Genomic DNA, 19,170 nt, shown 5'->3' on the forward strand with positions numbered 1-19,170 from the left:
TGAGCAACACAACACATTTCTACACAACACATTTCTACACAAATAAATGTACTGTATACATACAAATGTGCATATCCTTTTTGTGTGTGCTACTGTATTGTACAGTATTGACTTTTCCCAGTAAACATTTACCTACTATTGAAATCTGAATCCAAAAAGCTCAGTGCGATACACAATAGCATTCAGCTAGACAAAACTGACATTCTTGTTTAGTACGGTGAGCAGTCAGTGTCAACAAAATAGCAGAACAAAACAGAGATTTGTATATAAGAAACATCTCCAGGCTTGACTGCCATGGTGAAAAAACATCTAAACATTTTGACCCGCACGGCTCACGCGATGACAAAACAACTTTTCATTTTTTGGGGGGCATTGGCCAATTTACTGACACAATAACTAGGTTTTGAAGCATGAATGAAATGTTTTGGGTGAGTTTCTACCTTTTGCAGACATGCAATAGAGTTGTGATGTCCCATGAAACAGTTGTGACAATTATACTTACTGTTTCAAACAATGAGCCAAAGCAATTGAGAAAAAACTGTAAACTGGCCAGTTTAACACATTTAAACAATAGCTTTCAGTCCTTTTGTGCTGTAATCTAAGTTGAGCATTTAAACAGAATCCTATAATCAACTCCCCCCATAGTTTGAAGCGCTAAGTAATGGCACAAAAATGCAATGGCTATATTGAAGTGAATAGGAAATCGCTTCAAAACTCTCACAAGATGTTTGATTATTTTCATTCATTATAATTGCAATTTTCAAACATACTTTTTATTTCTATAAAAAGCTAATAATATGGCTGAAAGTGACAGCCCCCTCAGTAAATCCTATAACTGGACAGCAGTGTAGCAGGTACAGTAATGGTCACACCTGAATGCTTTTGTTCCTGGTTTGTTGTCAGTCCAGTCGTATAATGATCAAGATTTCCTTAGGCTCCCAAGTCAGAGTCAGTTCCCTGCTTTAGCTTTTGCCCGGACGGGCTTTTTGCGCTGATGCAGTGGGGGGCAAGCAGGCGGGAGCAGCGGCTTGTAGCCCTGGCACAGCTGGTTGCCTGGTAGGGAGAGCACTGGATCTCTCAGAAGTCGAGAGCTTTTACTCTTCGAGGAGCTCAGTGTCTCTGATTTGGCGCGTGGGCCAATGATGACAGGGGCACAGGTCTTAGGGATGATGGTGGTCATGGTGCGAGTCAGGACTCTACCTCTTCTGGACACCAGTGAAGGAGCTGCTGAAGACTTCTGTTTCTTGTCTGGACCTTTGCTCTCTTGTTGTTTGGGATGTGCCTGTTGTAGATTGTGGGACTGCCAGCTCTGTGTCTTACACTCCAAGACTTTCAGAGCCTGGTCAGTGTAGGCCTGCATTTCTTTACGCACCTGGGAAATCTGTACTTCAAACTCATCCCTTAAGGCCTTTTTACTAGCCTCAAGTTTTTTTTCAAAAATTGCACACAACTCCTCCTCCTTTAGATCCATCTCATCTTTGCTCTCATCTGTCAACGTCTCTGCTTGTTTCTTCTCCTCCTTGCTGACATTCTTGCCCTTAGGTTCACTGTTCACCTGTGCAATCTCTATTTCTCTGTCTTTGACTTTTTGCACTAGCTCCAGCATGCTGCTCTTTGGGGCCTTCATACCCACTTGTGATCTGATCTGGTTACGTACCTGTTGGAAAACAGACTTCACCTTTGCTTGTGTCTCCTTTTCTGCAGCAACGCTGTCCTCCGAACATTCATCCTCCAGACTGACAGAGAAGATCTGCTCTTCTGCTGTAACAGCGTCGTCCCGCTGCTGCTCCTTTTGCTCACCATTCACCAGTATTTGTGGATTTGTTTCAGATGATAATTCACTCATTTTTATTTCTTGATTTCTTGTCCCTTGAACTGGAGCTACTTCAATTATGTGAGGAGTGCTGGTGTGGGAAGGACCCAATTGACTGAGACGTTTGTCCTTAGAGAGGATAAATACCAGGGGATTTAGGCCTATAGTCTAGTGTAATGCAGCATGACATATGAGATAACGTTTAAAAACATTGTAGTGAGACAACAGCAATGCAAGTTAAACCAGTTAAAACATCAAATCTATCAACATCCAGCGTTTTCAAGTAGATGACACCATTAAAAGCCTGGAATAACTGCTTCTGCTCTGGCAGAGCAGCACTGTAAGTGTAGTGTAAGTGCAACTCTGTCCAATGGCACTTACAACAAACAACACCTCCCATATCACACTTTTAAATGATCTAAAAGCCGCAGTTGTGTAAAGCAGCCAATATTATTGAATCCCGCATGTTGTGTTTCTCTGTCTGAGTGTGTGTAGTTGCATCCCATGACAACAGTGAACCTCCTGGTAACAGCATGAAAAACAAAGATCTTCAGGGACAGTCGCAGAGGGAGCGCAGGGGGGCGGGCATGAAATTCTCATTAGTGGTTAGTGAGCTGTTACTCGATTGAAGAGTTACAACACACAACTAACAAACCTTGCTCCAGTAGTTCATCAACATGTTTTCTATGGAGGACTTGAATAAGAAGAGTGGTAACACTTAACAATACACTACACAAGAATGTGAGTAGTTACTTAAGAATGAGTGAGGGACAAATGAGAAACAACCTGATTAATGAATAATTAATGATTAATGAATCGTTAATGAGTAGTTCCTGAATAACTCTGAATCGGCCGCTGAGCAGCACAACAACTCATTAATAAGAATCAGAATCAAGACGTTTCGGCTCCCATCCGGAAGGGAGCCGAAAACGTCTTGATTCTGAAAACAGTGTCCAGATGACTACGACTGAAACCTTTTCTACGATAGAACACTCCTGGACGAATGAGGGACTACACCGTCTAACTCATTAATAACTTAATCATTACTCTTTTTGTGCACCCCCAAGTAAAGTGACACATCACACTGAGTGTCTCATTACTTTATGATTATCTGACCATTACTTACCCAATATTTTGTAATTTTTTTCAGCTTCTCTACAAGTCTCAACTCATTTTTACTATTTTTATAGACGCTGAGACATTTTTTAAATATGTGAATACTCAGTACACCTTGTGAAAGCAGTTTGTGTTTGGACTTTCCACACAGCTCCATGGTCAAATCTCACTTACACTGGTATCTATTATATAGTCCCAGATTCCCCGAGTTATTCAGAAACTACTCATTAATTATTGTACCTTTGTACCTAAAACTACAACTAAACAACAAACTTAGAGGGCAACTGACCAGTAGGGTTATTTTTATTTTATTTATTTTAAGTTCATCTGTTGTCATTGCATATCATTATCTGGTCAGGTAGATAATTTGTAGGCCTAAATCCCAGTTTAATGTAATCACTCTGCTCTTCGCCTGCTGCTATATTATAAATATAGATTTTTTTACAGTCAGTATCTTATGTTTTTATTATATAAATTATAGAGAAAACGGTAGTTAACAATACAGGTACATATGACTGTATGTGGTTCTCATGCTGTGATACTGCAGCTGGAATCTGGAGTTGTTCCAGTTCCAGTTAAAATTATACATATTCTTTTATATTATCTTTTGCTCTCTTATGTCATAAAGTATACAGTTTAATAAATGGATTTAGTGTCATTCTGGACATTTTTCAAGTACTGCACTGTTGTCTTTAAGACCACTCAGTGTGCACAAATTAAAACAGCTGCACCTTGGCACCAGCTGAAACCTATGAATTCAACCAGTACAACCACTACTACTGGATCAACTCGATTTTAGATGTATAACATTTTTACAAAGTGTAAAAATGTTTTCCAGTAACTCTTTAACTGGAATAATCACAATTATTGGAATGCTATTTGGGGAGGGGGATTGATGGGATGGGAGTATTTCAAGGCACACAAGGGTTCACTCAACTGAGCCAATGAGAGTCCTACATGAGCGAGCCGCCTCTCGCCACTAAACACTAACATATGGACTTCTTCTTCTAGAAAAATGCACTTGTAATTCCAAACCTGTGAGGACAGAAAAACATTTGGATTTATTCATATCTAAATCTGATTATTTAAGATGTGTTATGAAGCAGGAAAGCCATGACAAATAACTCAGTCATTCAGACTTGTTTCTTATTTGCAAAATAAAATTTACCCAAGTCTCTAGGCAGACAAATTTCTTGATATGACATTTATTGTAAGCATCATAGTCAGTGGCATCAAACTGACAGTGAATTAAGTGATGATGAGGTCTAATCAGACCTGTGGTATGTTGACATGTTTTCCCAAGTAATCACTGAATAACAGCTAAAGTGCACCAAGCATCACTACACTCCCTCCTCCTCCTCCTCCTCCTCCTCACCAGTGGGTGTGGATTTAGAAACTTCCTTCTCAGCGTTTAAATTCAGAAGTTCATTGTAGATTTCATTCTGACAGTCAGGTCACCAGGAGCACAATGGTGAGTCTTTCTACATGTGTAGATGTACTTCAGCATGGCTATTCTTTTTCTATGTGATATAATGACTTTTTGATGTGTTTTTTTGATTACAGACAACATACACAGATAAAGGCAAAAAGGTAGATAACCTTATCACATGTACTACTGAGCAGAGGTTATTAAGTAATGTTGCAGTTATTAACACTAAAACCAGGCTTTAAATGCCACTAATCCAGCATTTGTTTTTGTTAGATTGTCTTTCCCTTCAGACACACTTGAAAATGTGTTTTGACTAATTACAAAAAAGCTTAAAAATGAATCTACCATCAGTGATTAATTTATTCAAACCATCATTTCTTCTTGTCTTTAGCATGAGCAGGGCAGGTTCCTCTGCTTTGATCACTTGACATTCTGGGTTGGAAATGCTAAACAGGTAAGTTAACTCAATGTCCACTTTTTTGGGCACATTATTTTATTTCTGACCAACTTTTATAACAGAGAGGGGTAGACTAAGCACTCAGCTATTGGTTCTCCTGAGGGGTGGAGGGGACACAGCATGTAAAACCACACCAGACCACATACTAAATTTCACACAGCACAAACTGAGTCAAAACTCACTAGTCACCAGGAGATGGCACTGTGAGAAAGTTTAAGGCCAAACCTGTTGAAATCATGCCCGATTTCAGTTCACTGTAACATAAATTAAGAGACTTCTCCATGAATTCTGTGAAAATCATTGTGTTCAACAGGCTGCATCATATTACTGTAACAAGCTGGGATTTGAGCCTTTGGCTTACCAGGGTTTGGAGACAGGCAGTCGAGAAGTGGTGTCCCATGCAGTCAAACAAGACAAGGTAAAGAACCTTCAGTGCCTGTACAACCCACATCAAACAGTGACAAAATCAGCAATAACGTCAGATTTTTTTTAGTGCAACAAAACAAAAATGGCAAACATTGTTCTGTGCCAGTTGAATTGGTGTTCTTTTAGTGAGTATACTTAACAGAAATTAGTTTAATCTAATTATGTGAAATTCTATAATTTTTTTAAGTAAATATATTGGACTCAAATGGTAGCTTTGTACAGAGTAAATCAAATGTAAGTTAATGATGGACAGAGGTAGGAGTTGTTTTCATCATGTTAATGTTTTCACTTTGTATTTCACAGATCATTTATGTTTTCACTTCTGCCCTCAATCCTGGAAACAAAGGTACAGCACTGATCAGGAGCTGGGTTCTCAATATTATCGTTAACCAGTTAGTCCTATAGATTTGGCAAAAGTCAACAAGTTTAACGTGCAAAAGTATATTTAAATCATCATTTTAGACACTTGAATTGAAGATGACACTAAACATAATAATATTAACAGAATGGTTGACTCTGTGTGGCTAAAGAAAATGTTCTCATCTTTCTTCAGAGATGGGAGATCACTTAGTCAAGCACGGGGATGGAGTGAAGGATATTGCATTTACAGTGCAGGACTGTGACTTCCTTGTGCAGGTAATATAACAACTTTTAATTTAGTGGTGCATTTTCACTTTTGATGTTACGTTTAATTGCTGGTAATGAATACTATTAGATTACCTAATTACATAATGCACTTACCATATATCATCCTCCATAGAAAGCCCGAGAGCGAGGTGCAGTTATTGTAAAGGAGCCCTACACCATGGAGGACAAGTATGGTAAAGTCAGGCTGGCTGTGCTTCAAACGGTAAGAGAAGTCTCTAAGTGTGAATCCTATTTACACTGAACTTCTTAGTCACTATTTCGATTCAGCACTTTATGAAAGAAGTTGAAAATGTCCTAAAAAAATGACTTTTGTTTGCTGCAGTATGGTGACACCACACATACGTTTGTGGAGAGGACAGGATACAGTGGGTTGTTTCTGCCGGGCTTCCATCCCTCTCTCTTCAAGGACCCTTTATTAGCCAAACTGTGAGTGTACATTTATAATGTTTATAAGACGATAAAGTCCGAATGACAGCTAATTTACTGTGTTTGTATGCTTTTGCTTCCATTCTTTCATGCAGACCAGGTGGGAAACTGAACTTCATTGATCACGTTGTGGGAAACCAGCCAGATGATGAGATGGTTCCAGTGGTGGAATGGTAATATTTCTTGCAGAGAGTTTAGAAACATGCGGTGTAGCACATGTGATAACAACATACCTGCTCTTCATGCCTCTGTGTTAAGATGTGATCTACAAGGAGTCAAAGGGTGTCTGATTCTTACATAACTCTGCTTTTTTCCAGGGATCAGCATGACTCTGCGTTTTCTTAAGTGGGTCTCCACATCTGGTTCTTGTTTTTTACCCCATCGGCATGAAAAGGCGGGGAAAGGCAGTTCTCTAAATGAGCAGGCTTATTGGTTGATCCTGTAACTCAAAAAGTCACTCCGCGATTGTTGGTAGAATCAATTCCAGACCCCAATGAAAAGCACAAACACTAAGCTTTTAAAGTTTTTAACATAGTGTTAACACTAAAAGAGGCCCTTCAGGAGTGTTCGACCCACAATATGATATTTGAACTTACGCCCCTGTGGTTCTTGATCTCTGGTTCATGATCTAACAGGTACCAGAGAAACCTTCTCTTTCACCGCTTCTGGTCAGTGGATGACAAGCAGCTGCAGACAGAGTTTAGTGCCCTGCGCTCCATTGTTGTGGCAAACTACGAGGAGACCGTGAAGATGCCCATCAATGAGCCTGCCATGGGGAAGAGGAAGTCTCAGATCCAGGCATGTTCTTTACACTTTAACAAATACGTGGACTAGAAATGATTTACTTGTACAATAATGGTGAAATAACAGGTATCCTTTGCCTACATTTTCACTTACAGGAGTATGTGGAGTACTATGGAGGTCCAGGAGTGCAACATATAGCCATGAATACATCAGATATCATCACTGCAGTAAGTCTACAAAACACTCTTGTGTGGCTTCTTATGTGGATGCCTCCCAAAAGCAGCAACACTAATGCTCAGATGAATCCTTTATTTGCAGATTCGTAACCTAAAGGAGCGTGGGATGGAGTTTATGTCTGTGCCAGACACCTACTACGACCAGCTGAGGGAGAAACTGAAACACTCGAAGGTCAAAATCTCAGAGGACCTGGATGTCCTGCAGGTCAGAACTAAGAACTCATATTTTAGCAAATTTGGAGGACTGATGCGATATGAACCTTGTGTTTTTATGTTTGGTCAAAGCAATGATTATATCTGTGTCCATATCTAGTAACCACTTCGGAAGAGTATAGTCTCCTATTTTTAGTCTGGGAGCATAATTCACATAGACCTCTGTAATGTGTACATAATGACAACAGCACACACTGAGTCAACTATTCAGCTTCACAATAAGCTAATGGAGAAATTCATTACAACAGACAGATGTTATCTTGTGATCTTACTCATATCCAGGAGCTGAAGATCTTGGTGGACTACGACGACAATGGCTATTTACTTCAGATCTTCACCAAGCCAGTTCAGGATCGCCCCACTGTGTTCTTGGAAGTCATTCAGAGACATAACCACCAGGTGAGTACACCACTGGATAGATGACAACTTTTAGAAGAGATAGTATACAGCACATTGTTCTCTGTCTCAATATGACAACATCTGTGCTAGGAATAGGATTCAGTTTGCTGCCAAATACAGTAACTTAAATACATGATTTATCCACAGGGCTTTGGTGCAGGAAACTTCAAGTCTCTTTTTGAAGCCATCGAAGCAGACCAGCATGCTAGAGGAAATCTGACTATCCTGACACCAAATGGAGTTTCAAAGAACATGTGATCTCAGTGTTATAATTGCTTTAGTTCTGGAAAGTCTCAATGAATTTCAACTATGAAAAGACAATGTCTGTTGAGGGCCCTGTTTACTTTTTAGGAGTATTTTACTAATAATGTGCTACATCAATGTTCTGATATCATGAGATACAAAATAAGAATGCACAAAGCATGTTTATTAATGCTGTCATTCTTTAATGTTTTGTGACTTGCATGTTTTATTACAATGTAACATTTATTTTATACGTATTTGTAATCTCATCAATCTCATCTGTTGTTCATGAAAGATCGCCAGTTATCAAGAAGAGTACATCCCAACTTAACATTCATAATGCAACACTTTCTTTTTATACAATGTTAACAAGAAATCCAATGTTATTGATACAAGCTTGACTCAAGCAAAACACCATTTAAGCTCTCATGAATGAAAACATTTAACTATAAACTTTTGTTATCATTTGGACAATGAGGTCAAAAGACATTTCATTGTAACAGAGGGCTTTTGCGTGATGTCTGGAGTGCCCATTTCCCCCTCCATGTGGGAAGAGGCAACAATTGCAATTTGTGAAACAGTTGTTCATAAACTGTAATGTACAAGCAAATATTTTTTTTTTTGTAATGTTGCTTTTGTAATGATTTACCAGTGGTTACCAGTGCTTGCAGGTGGTACATTATCATTCCATGTCAGACCTAAATTGATAAAGTAAAGTTCTTGGTCCCATTTCTGTCTTAAGTGCTGTTTAGGGCAGTTTATTAAATCATTATTCACTGAGCAGCACCACCACGCTGCAGTCTATTATGAGCTCCTGTATGAGATCATTAGAGATCAGTTCAAGGAACCCCGGCAGCTATCTGCTCCACACAAACAAGGAATCTTTGTTTCCTCGATGGGAAACTTGTAGTCGTATGTGATCTCTTCGTTGATGCTTATCGGCTGCCGGGAGTATATCACTATCTTCTTCTGAGACTCCACAGTGATGATCTTTGCATAACAGTTAGGCTGCAAGACAAAAAAAATCCTCAAATGCAAGTTTTGTAATGATAATGTAAAGTTATTTTGCATTAAGGATCCTATTAAACAAATCTTGATCTTATTCAGAATCACTTCAGTCTCTAACCACAGCACCACCAGCTCTTACTCACATTGCAGCTGTGGTTGATAAACCTGGCCAAGTTCCCACATTTAGTAGCATCAATGATGGTGTCCTGATCAACTCGGAACAAATAGCTGCTTCCAATGCCCTCCTCCTCGTATCTCTGCTCCCTCATGTCAGCGATGCCCTAAGAAGAAAAAAAACAGATACGCCTATTCATAGTTGTTAATCACTATCACCCAACTCACACACCTGGAAAGCACCCAGAACAACCAGAGGATCCTAATGGTTCACTGGGGCAATTCAACGGAAACAACAAGGGGGAAAGTGGCTTGCTTAAAAGTTCGACAGTGACATTCATTATTTCCAAGCCTGGTCATTAGTTTGCTTTCGCTCATACCTGTCTGATGATTTGGCCCACATACTCAATCACCATCTCATCTGCTGCTATAGGCTCCATTGCAAACAGGCCCCACTCATGGATGTGACTCCGGCTGAAACGAATCCTCTTCTTTCGGAACTGATATAAGAAGATATGAAGACTTTTATGACAAAATGAGACATTTTCCATTTGTTAACACAGGCTCCAGCTGCTGCAAATACTGACATGACAGTTAACTCCTTTCAAGTAATCATTCAAATTACTGTGTTCTACCTTGGGTAGAAAAGTCTGACCACAGCAAAGTCTGTGCATCTGGACAGACACATTACTGTTGAGTTTATTTAAATGTGTCATATGTAGCCTCTTTGTTGTCATGCATCAACCTTTCAGTGCTAAAGCATGACATTCCCCACTATTGTATTGGTGTGATAGCAGCAATCTCAGCGGCAGTTATCTCAAAACCTCTGCAAATAAAACCGAAACTATCTGAATGGCTAGATACCACCAGGGCTTAGAGAAAATGTATATACATATACATATATACTGTATATATAACAAAGTTACATACACACACACAAACACAGTACCCGATGACTTATAATCTAATTAACAAACCTGGACTTACACACTGATAAAACATTGTACTGTTCCATTTGCTAGCAGTTCACATCAAATTCATAGCAAATTGTTAGTTGAAGGCAGGGTTTTTACAGTTGAGTGTCTTTACTAATACCTTACTAACCTTCAGCTGGTTGAACTTGACCAGGTCACTATCACAGCTGAAAGAGGACAGCAGGCGACGCTGTTCAGACCTGAAGTCAGATCCAGCACGCAGTGAGGTCGGATGCTGGGCTGGGATGCACATTCCCTGCTGAAATATATGTTGACATTAAGCACAAGAATGGAATAAACTGGGCACTGAGATCATCACAATTTCCTCTCTTTAATACCTGAGTACTAGTATATGGAAGCTCAGTGGTCAGCTTTGTGTTGCTGAGGTATTTCATTTTGTCTTTCATGCTGATTTTGTAGAAACCTTCACTGCGAGCAGAGCCGGTCCTGTGGTGTGGCAGCCAGCATTTGTGTTTCTCACTCTTCTCTGTGACGACTTTAGTCAGTGAGCAGCAATTAAGGATGTCAAGCACAGATGATGATATACAGTATTGATTGATCTGAATTCATCATTTATGTTTAAAATGTTTCAATAGCAAACCTTTCAAGGAATCCGCAACAGTGCCATACACATGACACTTAATTATTTAAGCCTTCTCAATTTACAGCGTTTAATTGTTTAGACTTTTTTCAAAAATATCAGAATTTAAATACAATGCAATATTTTTCCAAAATAAATATGTACAATTGTGGAGTTAATCTAAGTCATTTGTGCATGGTACAATACAACTTTTGAGATAATCACACCTATTAGTACATTATCAGTTACTTAGTTCACGTACTGTAAACTCACTCTGATCTAATTTAATTTGAACATGAAACTCTGTTTAAAAGGATATGAGGATGAGGTATCCACAGGGTGTCACTGAGCCACCCAAAGCTATTATCCTGCTCTTGCAGCCTTTCATACGTGCACTGCAGCAGCCTTGCATCTTCTTCATCCAGGCCCTCCTTCCAAACCCTATGAAGTATCCTCCTCTCCTCACAGAGAGAACGCCACCTGTGAGGACGACTGTGAGAGGAGAGAGAACCTGTGATTCTTTTAAGTGACTTCTGCCGATGATGGATTCTCCACCTCCTTTTTAGCCTCCTCAGCTGCTTTCTCCTCAATAAGGATTTCTCTGTCTCTCTCCTATTCTCCTCAACCAGAAGCCCAGGCATATTCTCCAGTCCCTGCAAGGGCTTTGTTCTCACACCTGAACTGGTCCACATGCCTCTCCCTTCAGCAGAGTCAGATGAGGACTCAGACAGGCTCCATGGAGAGGACACTGAGATGGGAGAGCCTCTGAGAGAATCACATAACAGGGGCTGTAAGGAGGTCACCATTTGCGTTTTCCTCTTGTGGACTATGGCTCTTCGGGGTAGGATGATGTCTCTTCCAGGAGTCTTTGGGGCTGAGATGTATGGATTCCTAGAGAGGCATGGCACAGGAGGTGGGCTGCTAATTGTTGGGCACATCCCTAAGCTACCTTCTGACATGGTCGTCTCTCTGCCTGGTGTTGCCGGAGCTCTCCCAGAGCTGTACTGAGTCCATCCACGTCTATCCTCTCTACCAGGAGTTTTGGGCATATCCTGGTATGATAGGTATGAGACCGGGGGATCATAGGGAGCTAGAACGAGTTCAGTGCTTGTTGGAGAGAGGGAGAGCACCTCATCGGCAGAGTCCCCACTTTCCAGTTCAGCAACTATCCCTTTGCCTGGTGTTTGTGGTCGTTCCACCTCCTCCACTGCTGGGGATGTTGGTTTGCTTCTTATCAGAAGGTCAGGGTCACTGTCCATCAAGCAGCCAGTAGGAGTGAGAGGCCTCAGGTTTTCTATGTTCTCGAGTGACTCCACCCTCCATTCGGGGCTCTCCACCGCTACATCAAGGTGTGGCTCCACCTCTACACAGATAAAAAACAAGAAAATATTACAAAATCACATTTTCAACATTCTGTCAATACTTGTTCCAGTCCATTCCTTTTTAGCCATGCTAGGGATGGCAAAGTCAGTCTGTCAGTCGGTCCACCACTTTGGTCCAGACTGAAATATGTCAACAGTTAATAGATTGCCATGGAATTTTATACAGAAATTCATTGTCGCTAAGAGGATGAATTCAGATTAAAATACCTTGACAACTATTAAATGGATTGACATGTTATTTGCTAGAGATATTCAAGGTCCTTAGAGGATAAATTCTAATTACTTTGGTGATCCCCTGACCCTCCCTCTAGCATCACCATGAGGTTGACATTTTTGGTTTTCACTGAAATGTTGTCTCCATAACTATGGGACGGGACAATCATGGTGCCCAGATGATGAATTGTATTAACTTTGTTCCTCTGACTTTTTATCTAGCACTATAATTAGGTGAATATTTCTTTTTGTCCAATACTTAAAGATACCTGCAAAACTAATGACATTCCCATCAGCCTCAGCTGTACTATGTGTTTAGTGCTAATTGGTAAATGTTAGCATGCTAATATGCTAAACATTGTGTTTATTATCACATGATAAACTCTATACCTGCTAAACATCAACATGCTAGCATTATATTTGTGAGCATGTTAGCATGCTGACATTAGCATTTAGCTCAAAGCACTGCTGTGCCTAAGTACAGCCTCACAGAACAGCTAGCATGTAGATTCTTAGTCTTGTTTAAGTTACTAGGATGATCTGTAAACATGAAAACCATGCACATTGAGGATTCATGTATTACATATGTATACATATGTCAAGCAATATCTGTAAATGCTTTCATTGTTGATTTTATCCCAATTAGGAAAACTGAGAAACTTTCTGGCATCTAATGGGAACTTTTTGAATGCCAATTTAGCAATTTCCTAATGCTGTGAACTATTTCTATCTACTGCTATACAGCATGCTGGACATATAACCTGGAAGTCCTATAGGTGACAGGAGCTGTAGATGATCCTGGGTTTCACTGGTTTGGAGCTCCATCACGGCATCCAAGCCACAGGTGTCTTGTTGACAGGATGTGTACTGGTTCTCCGCGGATTCCTCCCTATAAAATAGATCTGACCAGTCCCGCAGGCCCAGCTCCAGCTGCGCACCAGGGGTTAGCGGGGCTGAGGGGGTGACGGGGGGCTCAAGCTCCATCGACTCTTCTGACGATATGACTATACACTCGCCGTTCCTGTCATCCTCGCTGTCGTCCTCCATGTCTTCATCTTCAGGACTGAGGTCAGAGTAGGACGAGTCCTCAAAACTCTCTGAAGAGAACGAGTCAGAGGAGTCGAAGTCTGACGAGTACTCACTTTCCTCTGAGGAGCTGCTCTCTGCAAACCTCTCTATAATTGAAAAAAGAAACAAAAATTAAATACTTACGCATAGGTATGTGATTATTCATTAGTGTTCAGTGTTGCAACTGTATGATCTTTTAACGTACCGCTATCTAAGCACTGCACTCCATCACCAGTTTGGAAGATGACAGCATCTACATCCTTAGTGTGTTTTTCTGCCAACTCCTTTTCTTCCTCAGTATGATTACTTTCATCACCATCATCATGTTCCTCTCTGTCACACTTATAAGAGCACCAGTAATATTATGCAGTCTTAGGAATTTCATACTTTCAGCATATAGACAGTTTATCATATTAATACTTTGTATAGATTCTGGAAAAGTTGCATGAGGAAAATCATTTTAAAAAATTGTAACCCACCACAGCCGATTATGGGCTTCTTAAGGAAATACATGTAAGATTTATATTTCAAGACATGACTTCAAGTCAATAATTTTGAAAGCAAAGTTTTCTATTAAAACTGTAAACAAAGTAGTAATTTAAATGTAACCTTTCATGCAAAATCCCTATTTACCAGGATTTGAGGATCATTATCAACTGGCACAATGGTCTCCACTTTGTCTGATATTGTTCCTTCATCTTGAAGGGTGTTATCTTCTTCGTTCCCTTCATCATCACTGTCCAGCTCATGTGGTCTTGCATGTCTGCGTTTGGCTCTCTCAGATGTAGGTCTAAATATGTCATCTGCCTGTTTCACATCTAAAACCACATGAAAAGAGAGCAACACAGTTGATCAAGCTACAGTCTAGAATAGACAGTTGAGTTAATATATAATAAATGAGGATTAATTGCATTAAAAGCACTGACCAACACTTTCATGAGTAGAACATGACACATTTTCTATCTCTTCTGATGTAGCAGGATCATCAGCTCTTTTCCTTTTTACCTGCATAACAATAAGTTATTTGACATAACATTAAGTTATCACTCACAGGTCAAATGCTGGTCCATTTCATATTACAGTAAGCAGAATAGTTTACCTTGAAGGACGGCAGTGGAGGTTTTCTGCCCTGGCCACTGATGTGACTGAGGGGATTTATTACTTTGGTCCTCTCTTCCACACTTTCTGCTCCACTTTTCAAAGGACAAACTTGCACCTAATGAATAAAACAACAATAATAATGAACCTACTGGCTCCATACGTGTATTGCCATCAAAATGACACAGAAAACATTTTTTTCCTCATTTATGTGATTTCATTGACCCCTTAATGAGTTAATAAAGGGTGTAAAGAACATACCTTTGTTTTCTTCTCCTGACAGTCCCACCAGTCCTCAAAAGCCTTGAAAGCATTCCCTTCAATCATTCTACGTGTAATGTCCTTCTTAATGATTGACCTCAGTTCATCCATGATGACTTCTAAAACTTTTTCTACTGTGACTTTATGAGGGTTTTCCCACACAAGCGGGTAGTCTGGTGGTGGCACAAAGGGGTTAAACCTGGGAAAAGGTGGAGCGGGCCACAGTAGTCGAGGGAATGGTAAAGGTGCACTGCCATGCCTTGGAGGATTCCCCTTATCCAATGGGCCTGCAGGCTGTATGGGTAAGGGGTACGTGTGCACGGGAGGTGGAACAGAAGGCGGCGCCATCAAAGGTTGAGGGGGTCTAAGAAAATTTGGTGGGGGAGGAAAAGAAGGAGAAGGTGGAATATGGGGAGGAGGAATGGGGATGACGGTGTGATGGCCCGGAGGTGGGATCCAGCCTGGAGGTGGGATAGGGATGGTGCCATTTGGCAGGCGCGGTGGGACAGGTGGAATAGATGGGGGAAAGAGAGGAATAGGGAAAGGGAAAGGGGTGACTAATGGATGGGAGCATCCAGACCTAATGGCAGGAGGAGCTTTGGAGGTAAGGAGATGAGTGGTGCTATTGAGAGAAGAAAAGTATGGAGGCTGAGGAAGAGAGGAGATTTCTTTTGTTGAGTGCTCCTTATCCTCATTTGCTGCATGATGCTCCTGAATAAGATAGAAGAAGAAAAAACTGAAAGACTGATTTACAACAACATGAATACTTTTACATAGATAACAACATAATAACTACTACTTTTATTGTCTTCATGATGTATGTAGAGGATTTACCTTTGGACATAACAACTGGAACCTTTCTGCATCTTTTTCATTGTTTACATGAGCCCTCCTTTCAAAATGTGTGAAATCAGATGGAGTGGGAGACTGGCAGTCTCTTGTAAGAAACGAAACAGCTTGAGTAGTTTCATCCTCTTCATTTTCAACGAGCGATCTTTGACTGACATCCACCACATCATTGTGGGAGTGCTGGTGGCTGGTCGGAGTGTAAACAAGCGAGTCATCTGAGAGAGGGGAGGCATTGGCTGAGCAAGGTGAAGTTGGGCTGTCCTGAGAGTGCACATCAGCCTCCAAAGACTTTCTAACAAAGTATGAGGGTTCAGTACTCTGGCTGTTTATCAGCAAACTTTCAATGCGGGAGTCCAAACTCTCTACCTCTGTTTGGGGGCTACTAGGGGAACAGTTAACAGCAGGTGGAGATACGTCTGTTATGCATGCATGACCATCAGGTGGGGAGGATGCTGCTGTCTGCTGGTCAGCTGTGAAATTAATGCTCAGGATGCTAAAAGAGTTGCAGTTCAGATGTAAAGCCTTGGAGGTAGTGGGGACCACGTCTCTGGACTCCTGACAAGGAGAGGCAAGGTCAAAGGAAGACTCTACATTATTGTGAGTAGAGGATTGTGCATTGTGACCCCACAGTGCAGGGTGTTGGCTGCTAGTTTGTATTTGGGTAGAGGGGGGGTGTGGTGGCAGTGGTTGGCAATGCTTCAAAATTAAGTTGACATCTGAGACTTCGCCGGATCCCCTGTGATACCTTGCTGGTTTACGATGGCAGAGCTCTCGTCTTAAAGGTTTGTGAACACTAAAGGTGGAGGGCTCCCCCTGGAGGATCGGAGTTGCCTGAAGACTGGAGTAGCAAGAGTCCTGAGAGAGAGGAGTCGCAGACAAGCAAGGAGTGTGGGGGGTTCCCTGAGAACGTGGTGTAAGCCCAAAGCTGCAAGGTGTATCCTGCCAAATACTGGAGTAGGCTGTGTCCAGAGAGAGGGGTGTAGCGATGCTGATGGGGCTGGAGGCACTCCCCTGTCGCTGCGTGGCTGCGCTGCCCTGTAAGAGATGGATAATACAGAGAAAACAAGATAACAACTGAGAAATATCCTTAAAAAACATTAATTTAACAGCTGGTTTCTAAATATTGAATACACGATTACTTCAATGTTCACACTATTATAAGGAGCTGTAAAATGTTTACCAGCAAACTGTCGATTACGCTTTGAAGAGCTCGCCCACTGCTGCCCACTGGCATCCAAGGAGTATAAAGGCCACGTAAGAGGAACTGGAGATATCGTGCCCTGTTTTCACCTGAGGAAGGTTGCATGTTACAATTAATTCAGTTCAACAAGAGTGACATTTATACTTTCAATACATAATAATTTGAGGAATTCCTAAAATCAGCGTTACCTTTAGGATCAATTTCCACGTGAATAACATTTCCCATCACTGACGTCTGATGGAGGTGCTGAACAGCGTCTTTTGCGGCCCTCACTGTGTCAAAGACGACCTTTGCAATCCCTAAATGCTTCTTGTTCTTAGGATTGTAAAATATTTCCACTTCTTCAATGTTTCCATATTTATTGCACATATTAGTCAAGAACGCCTCCCTTACATTGTCATTCAACCTGGAAAATGTCACTTCTTTGGGAGGAACAGGTCCAACATACCACTCATCAACCTGAAAGGGTATAGGTAGACAACAAGAACTATTATTAATATCATTATTAGCATGGTTATTATGATTATTATGGTGATTATAAAGATCAGTGGCGTAATGTGACTTTTACTCATGTACTCTACTTAAGTACAAATTTGAGGTACTTGCACTTAACTTGAGTATTTTCATTTCATGCTACTTTATACTTCTACTCCACTACAATTCAGAGGGAAATATTGTACTTTTTACACCTGCATTCATTTGACAACTGTTTCTAGTTACTTTACCAATTAAGAGTTGCATACACAACATATGAAGACCTTATATAAAATATGATGCACTGTTATAGATTAAACTACCCAACAGTATATAAACTTAGAGCTGAAATTATTTGTTGATGAATCGATTAGTTGATTGACAGAAAATTAACACAATTTTGATAACTGATTAATTGTTTTGGAATTTTTCGTGCAGAAATGCCATTTCATGGTTCCAGCTTCTGAAAAGTGAGGATTTGCTGCTTTTTCTTGTCTTAAATTGCAGTAAACACTTCTGAAGTTAGCAATTTGAAGGTGTCACTTTGGCTCTGGGTAATTGTGATGAGCACAAGTTTTACAAAACAAACAATCCCTCGCTTATTCATCAGCAGATTCTTCCATAATGAAAATTGTCATTAGTTGCAGCCCTATATAAAATTGTTAAAAAGTAGCTGCTTACACATTAATGCATGAATAATAAAGAGCTAATCATATATCAGTCACAGGGGCCATATTTCTGCATTGAATACTTTTACTTTTGATACTTTAAGTACATTTTCCTGATAATACTTACATACGTTTACTGAACTAACATTTTCACTGCAGGACTTACTTGTAATGGAGTATTTTTACAGTGTGGTATTAGTATCTACTTTTACTTTAGTAAAGGACCCCTCACAACTGAAAAAGATTACCTTCAATTTAGGAACCAAAAGGTCAGTCTTGTGGCATTTGCTCCACAGGCGGCAGATACGGGGATCTCTGACTGTATCCACAGGAAACAGACCTAAGTCCTCAACCTGTTCAGGTAAACAAGACCCATCATCATCATAATGGAAAACATACATGCTTGTTTGGCGCAATGTTATAGCGGGAAAATGTGTTGACAGGCAATTATCTATGAAAGACGGAGACAATAAACAAATATTTAAAAATGCTCACGGGTATGTTAAAGTGTTGCCCATCATAACGGTACACTTTGTACAGGCCTTTTGTCAATGCAGGGTCAATAATCAACTTGCAACTTCTCCAGTGCTGAGGCGGTGTCTCTCTCTCAGAAGTTTGTTTTTCGCTTTCCATTACATTCGTCAAAACCTGGAAATATAACAAAATAAACACCGTATGCTGTCATTTGTTCCACGATAAATACAGCTGTTAGCTAGCATACATTAGTCCTCCACTGCAGGTTAACACGCCCCGACAGGTGATGAGGAGCATCACCTGTAACGTTATCCTTCTCTAAAAGATAACAGGTTGTGAAATGAAACATATCCAAATACTCAAAGATAACTTAAGAAAACCGTTTTGTTTCGCTTACCTGTGCCAAAGTGTTATCCTTTGATGGAGCAACATTGTGGAACAGCTGTTGTTATTTTCGGTGTTTTCACAGCTCGTCACCCAGGTTAGAGAATGGATCCATCCGCTAGCAGACAGACACGGAATATAGACCCTTACGTGAGGCGGAAGAATACCACACATTGGAGGACGGTGGGTTAACAGGTGACAGGTGTGCAATTTAATGTACCTTCAGGAGTTTCTATGCACCTTTATAATATAAAAATGTGTTGTTAGATAGA

The 19,170-nt window shown here is 40.5% G+C and overlaps 2 protein-coding genes across 4 annotated transcripts; one reads left to right on the forward strand and one right to left on the reverse strand.

Annotated features, from left to right (window-relative positions):
• Positions 1-4,335: 4,335 nt before the first annotated feature.
• On the forward strand, positions 4,336-8,879 carry hpdb (4-hydroxyphenylpyruvate dioxygenase b). The gene is made up of 14 exons (XM_044197162.1): positions 4,336-4,400; positions 4,493-4,519; positions 4,750-4,812; positions 5,129-5,233; positions 5,545-5,587; positions 5,795-5,877; positions 6,002-6,091; positions 6,212-6,315; positions 6,411-6,488; positions 6,951-7,113; positions 7,215-7,286; positions 7,378-7,500; positions 7,791-7,907; positions 8,055-8,879. The coding sequence occupies exons 1-14, from the start codon at positions 4,398-4,400 to the stop codon at positions 8,163-8,165; spliced, it is 1,182 nt and encodes a 393-aa protein (XP_044053097.1). The 5' UTR covers positions 4,336-4,397; the 3' UTR covers positions 8,166-8,879.
• On the reverse strand, positions 8,329-19,032 carry LOC122876607 (histone-lysine N-methyltransferase SETD1B-A-like). Of its 3 annotated transcripts, none has more exons than XM_044197160.1 (18): positions 18,912-19,032; positions 18,536-18,688; positions 18,289-18,393; positions 17,087-17,357; positions 16,878-16,987; positions 15,683-16,732; positions 14,849-15,559; positions 14,589-14,705; positions 14,416-14,494; positions 14,123-14,307; positions 13,695-13,830; positions 13,183-13,596; positions 11,146-12,189; positions 10,585-10,751; positions 10,377-10,502; positions 9,653-9,772; positions 9,302-9,439; positions 8,329-9,158 (listed from the first exon to the last, which is right to left on the reverse strand). In XM_044197160.1, the coding sequence occupies exons 2-18, from the start codon at positions 18,671-18,673 to the stop codon at positions 8,985-8,987; spliced, it is 5,085 nt and encodes a 1,694-aa protein (XP_044053095.1). In that variant the 5' UTR covers positions 18,674-18,688; positions 18,912-19,032; the 3' UTR covers positions 8,329-8,984. The 3 variants fall into 3 exon arrangements, with proteins under 3 accessions (XP_044053095.1, XP_044053094.1, XP_044053096.1); XM_044197159.1 differs by having other exon boundaries at positions 10,377-10,505; XM_044197161.1 differs by lacking the exons at positions 18,289-18,393; positions 18,536-18,688; positions 18,912-19,032 and having other exon boundaries at positions 10,377-10,505; positions 17,087-17,197; positions 17,292-17,310.
• Positions 19,033-19,170: the final 138 nt, after the last annotated feature.

Source organism: Siniperca chuatsi, linkage group LG5, assembly GCF_020085105.1.
Source record: "Siniperca chuatsi isolate FFG_IHB_CAS linkage group LG5, ASM2008510v1, whole genome shotgun sequence".
NCBI lineage: Eukaryota > Metazoa > Chordata > Actinopteri > Centrarchiformes > Sinipercidae > Siniperca > Siniperca chuatsi.

What these genes read in the sequence shown, in the direction of transcription:
- LOC122876607 (XM_044197159.1), bottom strand. Translation starts at nt 18,673, where the DNA reads ATGGAAAGCGAAAAACAAACTTCTGAGAGAGAGACACCGCCTCAGCAC. An exon ending in CGTGGAAATTGATCCTAAAG is followed by an intron (nt 16,988 to 17,086) that starts GTAACGCTGATT and finishes AACCTTCCTCAG; the next exon opens with GTGAAAACAGGGCACGATAT. An exon ending in CCTGTGGATACCTCATCCTC is followed by an intron (nt 10,752 to 11,145) that starts ATATCCTTTTAA and finishes ATTGCTGCTCAC; the next exon opens with TGACTAAAGTCGTCACAGAG.
- hpdb (XM_044197162.1), top strand. An exon ending in CCTCAATCCTGGAAACAAAG is followed by an intron (nt 5,588 to 5,794) that starts GTACAGCACTGA and finishes ATCTTTCTTCAG; the next exon opens with AGATGGGAGATCACTTAGTC. An exon ending in AGAGGAAGTCTCAGATCCAG is followed by an intron (nt 7,114 to 7,214) that starts GCATGTTCTTTA and finishes TTTCACTTACAG; the next exon opens with GAGTATGTGGAGTACTATGG.